This window comes from Lepidochelys kempii, chromosome 10, assembly GCF_965140285.1.
Source record: "Lepidochelys kempii isolate rLepKem1 chromosome 10, rLepKem1.hap1, whole genome shotgun sequence".
Lineage (NCBI taxonomy): Eukaryota > Metazoa > Chordata > Testudines > Cheloniidae > Lepidochelys > Lepidochelys kempii.
The window spans coordinates 16,202,423-16,217,969 of record NC_136389.1 but is presented as its reverse complement, the minus strand read 5'-3'; the positions used below and the strand labels follow the sequence as shown (position 1 = coordinate 16,217,969).

Below are 15,547 nucleotides of genomic sequence, written 5' to 3'. Positions count from 1 at the left end.
TCTGCCATATATTTCCTGTTATAGTAGTCTCAGATGATGACTTAGCACATGTTCATTTTAAGAACACTTTCGCTGCAGATTTGACAAAACGCAAAGAAGGTACCAATGTGAGATTTCTAAAGATAGCTACAGCACTCACCCAAGGTTTAAGAATCTGAACTGCCTTCTAAAATCTGAGAGGGATGAGGTGTGGAGTTTGCTTTCAGAAGTCTTTAAATAGCAACATTCCGATGCGGAAACTACAGAACCCTAACCACCAAAAAAGAAAATCAACCTTCTGCTGGCGGCATCTGATTCAAATGATGAAAATGAACATGCATCGGGCCGTATTGCTTTGGATTGTTATCAAGCAGAACCCGTCATCAGCATGGTCACATGTCTCCTGGAATGGTGGTTGAAGCATGAAGGGACATATGAATCTTTAGCACATCTGGAATGTAAATATCTTGCAATGCTATCTACAATAGTGCAATGTGAACACCTGTTCTCACTTGCAGGTGACATTGTATACAAGAAGTGGGCAGCATTATCTTCTGCAAATATAAACAAACTTGTTTGAGCAATTAGCTGAACAGAAAATAGGACTGAGTGGACTTGTAGGCTCTAAAGTTTTACATTGTTTTAGTTTTGAATGCAGTTTTTTTAATATAATTCTACATTTGTAAGTTAAACTTTCATGATAAAGAAATAGCATTTTTCAATTCACCTAATACAAGTACTGTAGTGCAATTTCTTTTGTTTTTTACAGTGCAAATATTTATAATCAATAAATATAAAATGAGCACTGTGCACTTTGTGGTAATTGAAATCAGTATATTTCAAAATGTAGAAAACATCCAAAAATATTTACATAAATTGTGTTCTATTTAATTTTTTTAATTGTGCAATTTTTAAAAATAAAAATTGCACATTTTTTAATTGCTTGACAGCCCTAATTTTTATGTTCTCAAAGGTCAAGAGATATGTTTTACTATTTTAAATGAAACCGCTTCTTATCCATACATTACATGACAAGCAAACACAGCACTTAAAAGATGTTTGATTTCTTAACCCTGAGCTATTGTGTTTCTCAGATTTTCCATACAGTTCGTTTGTCTCTATACTGACAAATGAAAGATGCAAGAACACCTGAAATTACCAAGACAACCAGAAAACATGATTTTCTGTAAATATGTTTTTACAATTTAGATTAAATATGATGCATATTTACAGCATAAGAATGCCTGTAAATAAGCCAGTATTAAAACCTATCTGCCAGACAGAGGAAGTGACCCAATTTGCTGTAGGGTTGATAGTTCAAGTACTGATGAAGAAATAAGAAAATGACAGATAATGATGGGCTAAGACTTTCCTGTTTGGAATCTAGCATGCAATACTACTTATATATAGCTCCTTATTTATATAGACCTGAGGCAGAAGGGTCCTTTAAAACAACTTGTGAGTTGAAATAAAACTATTTTTCTTATTTTTAACAATAACAAGAGTAACATATGAGACCTTGAAGTGTTTGCATGACTGTTATTAAATCATGTGAGTAACTGAAATACAAAAATAATTTAAAATCAAATAATTCCAGTTTATGAATACATGGAACATATATATTCAGTGGAATGTATTGGTCCCCTTCAAGTTAATGATAACTCACATTGGGTTCAATGGAGTTAGTACTTAGGACCTGATCCTGCAAATGAGTGATGACATGTTATGTGAGTAGAGATGCAATGGGGTTACTTGTGTAAGAGAGGACTACCACTTTGAATAAGGTTTTGCTCCCACAGTGATTAAAGATAAGAAATAGTAGTCCAAGTCCCTTCTTCTGATGCTGAAGTCTGTCTGTCTGGTATAATGAGAAGTATTCTGTTCATTTCTGTCTAGAAAAATACAATTCTGAAAATATTCTCACTGTGTTTAGTATAAAGATCATATAATTTCCCATTACTGTCCATTTCAGTGCACATTCCCATAGCTAACACTTGACTCAAATTGTACAGTTTACAAAAATCTAACAGCATAAAATGGGAATTTAGAAGCAGCTGAAAGAGGAAATTTATCAAAGTAAGATTAATCTTGCTTGATTTTGTTATGCTTGTGGAAAGAATTATCAAGATGCTAGACAGAACTTATTAAACAGCAAGAAAGGAAGCAACACTTGATTTTTTTAAAAAAGTTCTTTTCACTCAATCTCTATTACTGTTTTCTTGATGTTCTGGGTTGTCCTCTCTTATTTTCTCTGGTAGGTAGGTAATCCTTTTAATGTTCCACAATAAAGAAGGGATGAAGGGTAAACTTCCAAAATAGCAGAGGGGTTTTTGTGGGGTTAAAATGCAACCTAAACAGAGGGCTAACTGAAGGCTTAAGCCATAAGCCCCATTTTGACAGTGGGACTTAAGTGGTGCATATGTCCTGTGACTGTCCTGACCCTCTGAACAGGGGTAAACATCAAACCAAATGAGCTCCTGGCCCATTACGCTGGAAAATCTGAGGTAAATTACTGCTTAATGGAAATTCTTAACCAAAGGAGAGGGAAGAATGAAACAAAACAAAAATGCCTAAAAATTACAATAAATGAGAAACTGGATTGCCTCAAAACTCAGCAAATACCATCACTGTCACAATTTAATGGGACAATCTCTGCTAATCTCAAAGTTCTTAGAGGATGTCCTATTCTCTCCCAAAGATAAAGAACACAATAGAAGATCTATTAGAAAATTATTTATGTGGAATGACAGGTTCTGAAGAGGATCAAATATGAAACTTCTGAATCTAAAATTGACAAAACATAGCTGTGTGATAGAAACTGAAACATAAATTGATGGGAGAAGGATCAGAAAGAAGAGAAGTTTTAAAAGGCAGCCTCTAGAAAGGTGTTGATTGAAAACTGCATCACTATGTAAAGGAAAATAGAGTGCCTTGAAAATTACGGACCCAAACCCGCCATGGCAGCTCTTGGAAGTTATGGAGCTCCAGGTTGAAGAAGTTGAGGGATCTGCTCTTCTGTCTGTAGAAGATGCAGATTATTAAACAATTGATGATGACGATAAATTAACAAGAATAAAATACTTTGAACTTAATCCTTTACTTTTTAAAGCTGTGTACATAATTAACTAATTCTCACTCCTGAACTAGGCAGCACCACAGCAAGGCAGTATTATTAACCCCATTTTACAGATAAGGAAACTGAAGGACAGAGGTAAAGGGTTTGATCTTAAAAACTACTGCCATAATTGTTAGTGTATAAAGATTAAAGGGTCCAATGCTGTGAGCGCTCAGCATGCAGAACTTTAATTGAAGTGAAAGGGAGTTCTGTGCATAGGGTATCTGCAGAACTAGGCCCTTAGATAAACATATTTACAGTAAAATAGATATATATGAAAAGTTTAAAAATTTCTAGAAACAGCTGCCATTGTTTCAATACCATACTCAGTGAAACAACAGCCTGAAAGTGGAGATTATAATTTGTAATGGTCCTTCTTACCAGGAGCCCTTATTGATGGTGCAATGTATGATAGGTCTAAAAGGAACAGCTTTCCCATGAGAAAGTATTGGAAGGCGGACAGTTTCCAAGTTGCTGTTGGGTAAGTTCTATATTGCTGTGGTTAATTTAACAGTTGGTGTAAATTAATAACATTACAATAAAATCTGATTTTTAAAAAATGATTTAATTTACCATACAACTCTGAAACTGTCTGATTTTTCAGCACCATCTATAGAAGTTTTTATAAAATAGCCTATTAATATGGTATCGGAACACTTCCTAATCGGAATACCAATTCTTTCAATTGTACTTCATATAATAAAATTGTTATTTTTGTTATTAATGTGAGACCATTTGGGGTTTTTTTGGGCACAATCCTGCTCCCTTTGAAGCTGATGGGAGTTTTGCCATTGAATTAACGGGAGGAGGACTGTACTGTGGCTTACTCTTCTTTGTAATTAGAGGCAGTGATTAGAATATCTTTTATTGTGCACTGGAGTTTCCCTTGCAGCAAAAAAAGTATACAGTATTAACTTTAAGGTCAACTGAAACAGCATGAAGGGAGAAAATAGTTTGCTAGACACAAGCAGTAAGGAAAGAAATGTTATCTAAAGGAGTACTACATTAGAGGTAAAAATAAAAGCCTAAAATCAGTGTACTTGAATACAAGTTGAACAATCTTGGCATTAGACTTCAAGGGCAAGTTCCTCATTGTGTCTTTCTGTACATTGTGGGAACACCCTTCACCCCATGTTTTTCCTTATAAAAATATTGTGTGGTATCCAATGCAAAGTTTGTCATGTTGGGTATCTTCGGAAGGCTCATGATGCTCATGAGCATTGTTGTTATAGTAATGTTATGTTATAGGTTGTAATTTCATGTATATAGTGATGAGCCTGAAAATGTGTCCTCATGGCTAAACAAGCCCAGACAAAAACTCTCCAAGAGCAGAGGAGCAGTTCACACCTCATCAGGGCATGTAGGGGACAAACCCAGCCCAGTCTCACAGGAACAAAGGACACTGGCCTAGGCAACAACAAAGGATCTGTTGGACTCCCAAGTGAGTCACCCCCCTTCCTTTGGTCAGTTTGGGACTGCGATGAGGTCCCAAACTGCTCACCACTCTCGGGGGGGAGAGGGGGGAAGGGTGGGCAAAGCCAAGAGGGAAGAAAGGACATAATAAAAGGGAGAGATGTTTGCCATGCTCTTCCTCTCTCTTCCACCTCCATCTACAGATATCACCACCAAGCGATTGAAGCACTGATCAAAGGGGAGAGCCTGGCTGGAGGACAACCAGCCAGCCTGTGGTGAGAAGCATCTCAGTTTGTAAGGGTACTGGAAATGTTAAGATCAGCTTAGAATGCATTTTGCTTTTGTTTCATTTGATGAAATCTGACTTGTTGTGCTTTGACTTATAATCACTTAAAATCTATCTTTGTAGTTAATAAATCTGTTTGTTGTACCTGAAGCAGTGCATTTGGTTTGAAGTGTGTTAGAGACTCCTTTGGGATAACAAGCCTGGTACATATCAATTTCTTTGTTAAATTGACAAACGCATATAAGCTTGCAGCATCCACTGGGCCTAACTGGACACTGCAAGGTGGAGGTTCCTAGGGTTGTGTCTGGGACCGGAGATATTGGCTAGTGTCATTAGGTTGCACAATCCAAGGAGCAGCTTACATGCCACATACATACATAGGCACTGACTTCTGCTGGCACCGGTGGGTACTCGACCCCTTCTGCCCCTGGCCCTGCCCCACCCCTGCCCCCATTCCAACCCCTTCCCGAAAGTCCCCACCCCTACTCCGCCCCCTCCCTGCTCCTATTCCAACCCCTTCCCCAAATTCCCGCCTCATCTCCACCTCCTCCCCTGAGTACACTACATTCCTGCTCCTCCCCACTCCCTCCTGGAGCTTATGCGGCAAAACAGCAGTTTTGCGATGGCAAGTGCTGGGAGGTAGGCAGAGAAGCGGGGACGTGGCATGCTCAGGGGAGGGGGAGGAGGGGGAGGTGAGGTGGGGCCAGGAGGGGAGCTTGGCTGCCAGTGGGTGCAGAGCACCCACTAACTTTTCCCTGTGGGTGCTCCAGCCCCAGAGTACCCACAGTCGGTGCCTAGGGGTAAGGCTGGCTCCCAGAGTCAAGGATTGGAGTGACCTAGCAGATCACCGGTCCAGATAACACCAGGGGAACGTAACACTCATCTGGTGTAAATGGTCATAGCTTGCCCACCTTGTAAAATGTCCAAAGCTCCAGTCACTTTTTCTTCATTCAAACTTTTTTGCTCTCTAGTTTTAAAGATCTTCTTAAAATTCCACTATGTAATGCAAACCCTTTAAAGATGTCTCCTTCCAATTAAATGCTATAATGTTGTACTGTGTAATCATCCCACTATTTTTATGTGCCAAGTTTTAAAAAATGTAATGTGTAATTTAAATAGAATAGGAGGACTATTTTAATGGATTAGTAAGACTTTTATGATTTCTAAGTGAGTAAAACTGTTCCTGTGAAGGGAAGTTGTCTGAACCAAACCTCCGCTCCAAGCAAAATTGACTGTAATGACCACCTATGAATAAGGGTATTATGAGGTGAGTACTACTGACACAGTTTAATAGGCTGGAAGCTGGCCAATACCAGCGTACAATGGGAAACTAAAGAGCCTTTCCTCTTGGCTGACTACTTTCCCTACAGTTTCTTCCTTGTATAAAAAAATTTACATACATGATTTTTTTTAAAAAAAGAGGAATATACTCTGTCCTCTACTGCCAGAACTGTTCTATTCACATTTGTGGGGGTGGAGGCTGCAGTCCTACCACCTGTAGCATCTATGAAAGGCCCAAGATTCTGGAGACCGTGCTAAGGGCCTGAAAAATCCCACAAAAGCTTGAGGCTCTGGTCAAAAGCCTGTAGGCAGGTTATCTGGTGGTCCTGTGACCCAGGTAAATGTAGAAAGGTGAGCCTCTGGCACATATCAAAATGTGTGATTCACTCTCATAGAGCAGTGGTTCTCAAACTGTAGGTTAGGACCCCAAAGTGGGTCATGACCCCACTTTAATGTGGTTGCCAAGGCCAGCATTAGACTTGCTGGGACACAGAGCTGAAGCCGAAGCCTGAACTCCACCCCCACCTGAGGTGGTAGGGCTCAGGCTGCAGCCCTCTCTCCCCCACCTGAGGCAGTGGGACTCGGTCTCTGCCTACCTCCAGGGGTCATATAGTAACTTTTTTGTCAGAAGGGGGTCACGGTACAATGAAGTCTGAGAACCCCTGCCATAGAGGGTCTTCCTCTCTATCAAAACAGAGGCCCCCTGCCACTCATAAGGGATTCTGCTGTAGACACCAAAACCCATATGGCCCCTCCTTCAATGTTGAAACTGTGGACCTCCCTGACTTGTACAGGGCGTCCTGCAAATGTTAAAATGGGGTGATCCTCATGCAGTCCTGCTGCCCAGATTGGATGTCATGCATTCAACTGGGCTGCAGGAATGGCATCCACCTGTTCTTCACAGCTACCATAATGCTTGCTGGGGAAGCAGCCTACTTTCACCACTTCCCCCTGCTGGATCTGAACAAGGAGAGAGCCACCACCTGCAAAAACATGCCAGTATTTGCCCTAGGCTCCCCACCAGACTCTTCTATCCACCTAGCTCCACCTCCAACAAATCCTGGCTTCTCTCAGCTGCCATTTTCACAAGCTATCCACATCCACCCCCAACTCTTTCCCCCACCTTCTTTAAGCTACCCAGCTGCACACTTTCACAAACCTAGCTACTCCCAGCTTTTCAAACACCCCCAACAGCTGCCAGTCACCTCAACCTGCTTCCCCCCCCCAGCCCTCCCAACAAACCTAGCCAACCTCCACCTTCCCTCCCCCAGTTATCACCTAGCTATCCCCAGCCACACGTACAACAGTCCCCTTAGACTAGGCTCCAGTTTACCTCACCTCTACAAACCCAACTGCTGTTAAGGTTGCCAATTTTGGTTGGACATATTCCTGGAGACTCCAGGACAATAGTGGAGGGTTGGCAACTCTAGCTGTTGTTAGCTGCCCCCCCCCCCCGCCCCGAAACCCCTCAATTGCCTCAAGTCATCCCCTCAGACGGTCCCTACCTACTCCCCAGATGCTCTTCAGCACCCACCAAATTTTGTGCAGCCGGGTAGCTTCCTCCTCCCCCCATCCACTGCTGGGGGGCAAGTTGTGTTGATCTTAAACTGACGTTTAGGCTACAAATCTACATCCTCCAATTCTATGCAAAACATTTAACGACATAATTTGCATACAAGGTCTCACACGGAGCTGTACAACATGTGGCAGCTGTGGGAGGAGCAGGACCTTTACCCCTTCCACGGGTGTGTGTGTGTGAGAGAGACACCGAGAGGAGAAACCACCGGGCAAGAGCCCTGTTGTCACTAGACGGGACCCCTTGCCAGCGGGGTGCCCCTTTCCCGGCCCCCCGTGCCCCAGAGAGGGGTGGGCGGCCGCTGTGCCACTCCAGCGGGAAGGTTGGGGATGAGGCAGCTTAGGGCTGGGCCCGGCCCGCCTCGCCTCCCGCCCCCCCACTCTTCGTGGGTCACATGAGAGGGGGCGGGCGGCTTGGGGAGAGGCAGCAGCTGCTGCTGCCAGGGCTGCGCTCGGGGCGGCTGCTGTGGGTGAGCGTCTGAGGGGGGCGACGGGACAGGGGCTGGGGACACCCCCGGGCCCCGCTCAGCCTCTACTGCTCCCGAGAGTCCTGCTCACGGCGCCCGACATGGACGAAGAGGGCGGCGGCGGCGGTGAGTGGTGGAGTTGGTGTGGCAAGCCGCCGGGGCTGGGGGGAGGCGGTAGAGGGGGCTGGGCCGCCGGGGTGGGTGGTGGCTGGGACACGGTCTCCTGAACCTGGTCTCTTTTGCGTGAGGCTTTGAGCTGGGGGACATGCCCCGCCCCCCGTCCCCGGCTTTCCCCGGTTGGGCGCTGTGTGTTTGCTAGTGGGGAGCCGGCAGCGGCTGTCTCCCTCCCTGTCTGGAGCGTCCTGCTCTCGGGGAGACTCTGATCCTGTCTCCCAGGCGCGAACACCCCACCTCCGCTGCGCCCTCCTTGCCATCGCCTCCCACCCGTGCTGCACCTTCTCGTAGCGCCCGCCACACCCCTGGCGCGTTTCCTTCTTGCCTGCCCCCCACCCCATCTCTTTGCTCCCCTGCAACCACCTACCACTCCTGCTGAGCGCCCTGGGATACCCCATGACTCCCACCCTGCGCCCCCATATCCACATCCCCGACTGTGCCTCCCCCACATTTAATCACATTTAATGCAGAGCACTTACCCGGTACTTTCACTCTGTCCCCTCGACCCTGCCGTATTGTACTTCTCACCCTTCGCCCACTTGTGTTCCCCACCATACATCCACTTTGCCCTTCCTTCCCTCCCCCACATAACAATCCCATTCATACACATGTCTCTCAGCCCCCGCACTATCCTCCACAGACCTTCTTTTTGCATATTTATTAATGTCTCTTGGGGGGAAACCAAGGGAAGTGACTATAATAACAAGTAGTGAATAGTTTTCAGGCTTCTACATCCTGAATAAAGAGGCATGTTGTTGGAGGAGAAGTGGGCCTTATCCTTCTGGCAGGGATGTGCAAGTACGGCCAGTCTTTGCTGATCCTAGTGTAGGGAGGGACTCCTATTAGGATTGACTTGCTCAAGTTCCATGTGCTAATGACAACAATAGAGGGCTCTGTGCACCCTAATTTATGAATCTCCCCTACCGCCAAAAAGGTCAAACATTGCTGAGGGAGGAAAAATGAATGCACACTTGCTTAGGGTTTGTGTGAGAGTGCTGGAAAAGAGAAGTAGATTTAAACACCCTGAAGTAGAACTCACTGTGTGAATCTACATTTGGCCAGCTCTCAGGTTGACTTGCCCCCATGTTGTTATATTGACAGCCAGTTGTTTGTTCTTGTGTCTCAATGCAGTGAAATCATTGCACACTGTATGCAGCTGCTGCTCCTATCAAAAATTATGTGTGTGTTTTGCAGTAAATAATGTACAGTGAAAAGGCTAATTATATTCTGCAACAGCCCTGCATTTGTGTGTAATTTTAATGTAGGTGCAATGATAATCACTGAGTGGTTCATCCAGTTTACACATGGTAAACAATTTCCATAGGCAGTTATGTAAATGTTTCCAAATATACATCTTAGAAAATTAGGACATGCCTCTTTCACCATCTTTTAGTACAATTGTGACCTTTTAGGGGTTAGTTTGTACAACTACAGTACATGAGCTAATAGACCCCAAACAGATTTGCACCAGAGCTTTCTCTGTTTAATCTAAAATGCATTGTCTGTGTTAAGATTCTTGTCTGACCAACCAGTTCTCAATGCCATCAGTAATAAGGATGCTGACTAACTGTTGTCCATATCAGAGGTAGTTTTTCAGGATGAGGTTGTTAATCAAGATGTCTTCCAAATAAAATATTCATCCATACACAATTACTGTTTATATTTGTTTAATTATAAATATGTCAAGTAATGAGTGGTTTGATTAGTAGTTGTAACGTGATTGCTCGTCTTAAAGTAGTAAGAGAAGAACTCTGAAATGAAGTGGGTGTGGTATTTGTTTTGACAAGTGGAAAAAATGCCGTGATGAACCAGTAACATCACAGAAAAACATCCTACAGACAGTCTGTCTGAAAACATCAATATTTCTCAGCAATTATTTCCCTCAGCTGTTTTGTCAATAATAGATATGACTTTTCTTTAAAAAGAAGAAAAGGGGAAAAAAAGTGGTTTTACTACTACTAATACTAATGGGAAAACACTGTAGTAAACAGCAGAAAAATAGTAAATTAAAGATTTAACGTTTTAAAACAACTTGGTATTACATCAAGGGTATATCAACAGTATATCACTGAATGTTCACATATATGAAGGATACATTAATATGCTTGTTTATTGACATTGAATACATCTAATGTAGATATTTTTCACTTGTATGAGCTTGAATCAGCCAAAAATTCTCACTTTCACACTGCAGAATATGTGAAAAATTGGCTTCTTCAGCCTTAAGGTCCAGTTCTGCAAGGTACAGAGACCCTACTTTGAGGTTCTGAGCACCTTCAGTTCCCATTGAGGTCCATTGGATTTGAAGTACTTGGCACCTTGCAAAGATTGGGCCCTCAAAATGGATCTACTTATTACTGAATAAGTCACTTCTATTATTCTTCTCGGATTATTTGTCACATCTCATTTAATAAAAAATGTACTATTCAAGGTGGTCAAATTATTGTATAGTTTACAAGTGCCCTTATTCACCGTTATAATATTACGGATCCAAATAACTGAAACTGCCCCGTCTCTACATTAAGTGTATTTGAACTGTTACATTAGCCTTTTGTGATTCATAAGAAAAGGCCTAATCCTGCTTTCCTTTCTTGTTCAAAACTTCCATTGGTAGAGTAGGATTAGTTTAACATTATTTTAAACTAACTAGATTTTGGAATGACAAGTGGTAAGAAAATTGACCATATCATGACGAGAGATTATATATACAGAGTGAAGTGTCAACTTGAAATCTAGTCAATTTTAAAATGAGTTAGCAGCAGTTTTAGCTACACCTGCCCTGAGTCTCCGTGCTGATTTCTGAGCTTTTAAAATTCCATTTTTACTGTGCTAAAAATAGTTTTCTCGTGCCTGTTGCTGAAAGATCCACGTAAAGAGGTGTTAAATTCATAAAAATAAATGAACTTGACAGTGTGAATCAGTGGCTAGGGCACTGGACTGGGATTAAGGAGTCCTGAGTTCGGTTATCAGCTCTGTCATTACCGTGCTGTGTGAGCTTGAGTTCACCTTCTTGTGCCTCCATTTCCTCATCTGTAAAATGGGAAAAATTATATGCACCTCTTTTAGTAAAATACTTTGAGATATGTGGATGAAAACAGCTAGGCATAATCATTAAAAAACAAAACTAAAATTTGATAGAGAAGCTGTCAAATGTAGGACATGCTCCCTACTAGTTTAAACTCTCTCTTTTCCCCCCTCCCCTCACCACTTCCCGGTAGTCTAAATGTGGGCATAAAGGCCCACATCATACCATCTGTTGTCACACAAAACTTCCGTTGATTTCAAGGGGGCTCTGTGCATGGAATAGGAGTAAGATATGATCCAAATTAATTAGTGTTTATTTCAGCCGTCTGTTGTGTCCTAATCACAAGGATCTTTGTACTTAATTTAGGAGATGATGTTGATTCCACTTCCTTCCCCAGCTTGAAATGATGTCTCTTATGACTTTAGTAGACTGAAGTGCCTCTTATATTAATTGCTGCAGTTAGCATGGTACTAGTATTGCATTTGGGTATCTGAGGTCCTTGCATTTGGTAGCAGGTGTTATGGTTGTGTAGTGATAAATAGTGAAAGTTTGTTTTGAGATAATTTCCAGATCTTGAAATTCTTAGTCAAATCAGATCATTCTGCCTAAAAAATTTATGGCAGAATATGGCTCCAGGTATTTTGTATTATGTTCGTTTTCTTGAATTTGAGTCCAGTGCCACTTAAGCAGTTGTTGCATATTCTCTCCCATTCAGGTCATCAGGAGTTCTGCTTACGAAAGAACTGCAAGATCAGTCGCTTACTCATTTTTAAATTAGTAGCTTTCTTTGGTCATTGGTTTTTAAACAAAATAAAAGTTAACTTTATATAAAGGTGCTGAATTCACGGAGGTACAAATCCCTCCACCCTCCCCAAACAGCTACAGCACAAGTAGTGCAATGTAAATTTCTCCATACTGTTCCCTAAACTGTTTACTTCAGTCATGAACTCTGAGGCATTTCTTTGGGTGAAAGAGTAATTCAGTCTTTAGGTTCTTTCAATCCTTGACCTCTCTGTTGGAACTGCTAATGAGAACGCCAAGCGTGGTGGTGTTGGTTTCTGTGGTGTAGGCACCTGCACAGGAGGAACTAGACTGAAACCACCAGCACGTTTCACACAGGCCACAGAAGAACAGCTTACTGACGAAGCAAATGTAGTAAGTCTGCTTTCACTCTGTCTAAGTGGAAAAGCAGAGTTATCCATTTGTAGGTTTAAGGATGATAAATTTAATAGTAAAGGCAAAAGTGCCCTGAAAAAGACAGGTAAAAGAATTAAAACTGGTTTTTCAAAAAAAGTAATTTAAATTATGGTAGGAGTTAAAAATAAATATTCTTAGGCTCAAGTCAACCTTTCTGTGTCCCATATTTTCCATTTCTCTGTAAAAGCCTGTAGAAGGGAGAATATGCACTGAAAAATCCCCTGGAAATTCACTACATCATATATTATACACAAATATTTCTTTTCTGTGTTTGGAACCATAACTATATCCTGTATTCATATAATATGATATGCTTAAATTCCAGCAGTAACCAAAAAGTGTGTTAACCAGTATCTATTACATATGTCTAATTTCAGAGCACCAGGTCTGGATAACTTGCACCTGTCGTTGGTCAAGAAGCCATCTAAGGATTGATGTTAATTAAAAAACAACACAAAAAAACAAAAACCTGGGGAAATTCCAAATAGAGAGAGCCTGGGTTCTGCCAATAATTAAAAAGGGTAAATGGGATGACCTTGGTTTAGTCTGGTTAGCTGGACGTCGATCGCAGGCAAAGTAATGGAGCAGCTGATATGAAACTGAATCAGTAAAGTACTAATGGACAGAAATATAATTAATATCAGTCAGCATGGTTTCATGGTAAATAGGCCTTGTTCTTTGATGTAATTACAAGTTTGGTTGCAAAAGATAACTGGTAATGTCAGATACCTTATAGAATTGTAATATATTACATGAGATTTGGATTAAAAAATAGTTCTGTGGGAAATCATCTTGACACATTAAATGGATTAAAAACTAGCTAACTGACAGATTAAAAAATATAATAATTAATGGGGAAATCTTAAGGATTTGTTCTTGGCCCAGTACTATTGAATGTTTCCTTTCAATCACTAGAAGAAAACATGAAATAATTGCTGATAAAGTTTGCAGAGACTGCAAAACTTCATGAGGTGGTAAATAATGAATAGTCCCTTACACAGAATTCTCTAGCTGTCATGATGCAATGAACAATATTTATTAATATAGACAAGTGCAAGGTTATACATAGAGAACAGGGGATTATATACTGCAAAGCAGTGACAGGGGATAATGGTAGATAACCAACTGAATGTGGGCTCCCATTGCAATACTATTGCTAATGTGGCTAATGTGATCCTTGGATGTACAAACTGAAGAACATCATATTGGAATAGGAAGATATTGCCTCTGCATGTGGCATTGGTAAGATCACTACTTGAATACTGTGTCCAGGCCAGGTGTCAACACTTTTTAAAAGGATGTTGACATTTTTGTAAAGGGTTCAGAAAAGACCAGTAAGAATGATTTGATGTCTGGCAAGCAGATCTTACAATGAGAGACTTAAGGAGTACGATTATTTACTTTGTCAAAGAGAAAGTTAAGAGACAATTTGAACATGGTTTGTAGGTACCTATACAGGGAGAAGATAATACTAAAAAGGTCTTTGATTTCTCAGACAAATATATAACAAGATCCAGTGGCTAGAAGAATTCAAACTAGAAGGGGAAATTTTTAAGAGGTTAGGGCAATTAACCACTGGAACAACTTACCAAGGAGTGTGGTAGATTCTCCATCACTTAGTCATGGTCTACACTGGGGGGCTGGGGACTGATCTAAGTTAAGCAACTTCAGCTATGTGAATAATGTAGCTGAAGTTGACGTACTTAAATCGACTTACTGTGGTGTCTTCACCGTGGGGAGTCGACTGCTGCCACTCCCTTGTCGACTCTGCCTGCCCCTCTCGCGGTGTTGGAGTACAGAAGTCAATGGGAGAGTGCTCGGGGGTTGATTTATCGCGTCTAGACTAGATGCGATAAATCGATCCCCGCTAGAGCAATTGCTCCCCGCCGATCTGGCGGGTAGTGAAGACTTACCCCTAGTCAGTGGAGCTATGACTACACTAAGTGAGGATCTACCCTTTTTAAAGCAAGATTGAATTTCTTTGTAGAATATATGCTCCAGTTCAACCACAAGATGAATTAGTAAACTCTCCTTTCTTGTGCCTCTGCTTCAATCTCTGCATGGAATCTTGCCGTTTTTTACCCTGGACAATATTGACAAAATGTGACTTTCCCCTTCCCTTAGCTTGCCTTCCCTTCCTGCCCCTACAACTCTTTCTTTCTTCCCTCTCACATGCAGAAGTTTGCTATCCTCTAAACCAGTGTTTTTCAAAGTTTGGGTCACGACCCAGTACTGCATTGCGGCATATAAGGCACTGGTTCGCTCTGGTCAGCACCGCCGACCGCGTCGTTAAAAGCCTACCTGCTCTGACACCGCACTGCGCCCTGGAAGTGGCCAGCAGCGGGTCCGGCTTCTAGGCAGGGGGCTCATGGGACTCTGCGTGCTGCCCCGGCCCCGAGCACCGGCTCCACACTCGGCCAATGGGAGCTGGGGAGGGCGGTGCCAGCGGGCAAGAGCTACACAGAGCCGCTTGTGAACCTCCGCCTAGGAGCTGGACCTGCTGCTGGCTGCTTCAGGTGCAGCGCGGTCCATGGTGCCAGGACAGGTGGGAAGCCTGCCTCTGCACATCGGCTGCGCCACTGACTGGGAGCTGCTGGAGGTAAGTCTGTGCCCCAACCCTGCACCCCAGTTTTCTGCCCCAGCCCTGAACCCCCCCAAACCGGGAACCCCTTCCTGCACCCCAAACCCCTCATACCCAGCCCAGAGCCCTGACCCCCTCCCGCAGCCCAGCCCTCTGCACCAGCCCAGAGCCACCTCCCACACCCTGAAACCCTCATTCCTGGCCATACCCCACAGCCCTCACCTCCGCACCCGAACCCTCTGCCTCAGCTCTGAGCCTCTCCCACACCCCAACCCCCCATCCCGAGCTCCACTGGGTTGCGGGCATCAATAATTTTCTTCAACTGGGTCCCCAGAAAAAAAGTTTGAAAACCACTGCTGTAAACCTTCCACTTGCCTCAATAACCCCATCCCATCTCCTGATCTTTCTCATGTCCAGTCTCATCCCTTCCCTTTCTCTTAACCTGTCACTCTTC

At 42.8% G+C, this 15,547-nt stretch overlaps 1 protein-coding gene across 3 annotated transcripts in view; it reads left to right on the top strand.

Moving 5' to 3' along the window:
* Positions 1-8,010: 8,010 nt before the first annotated feature.
* Positions 8,011-15,547, top strand: part of CYTH3 (cytohesin 3) — an 87,006-nt gene continuing 79,469 nt past the window's right edge. For 2 of the 3 annotated variants that reach the window (XR_012161126.2, XM_073362163.2), the window contains exon 1: positions 8,011-8,242. Coding sequence is in view for 1 of the 3 variants with exons in the window: in XM_073362163.2 (XP_073218264.1) it covers positions 8,218-8,242 (25 nt within the window). In the remaining 2 variants the exon portion in view is untranslated. The remainder of the gene's footprint in view (positions 8,243-15,547) is intronic. The other variant, XM_078854561.1, reaches the window with a different exon arrangement.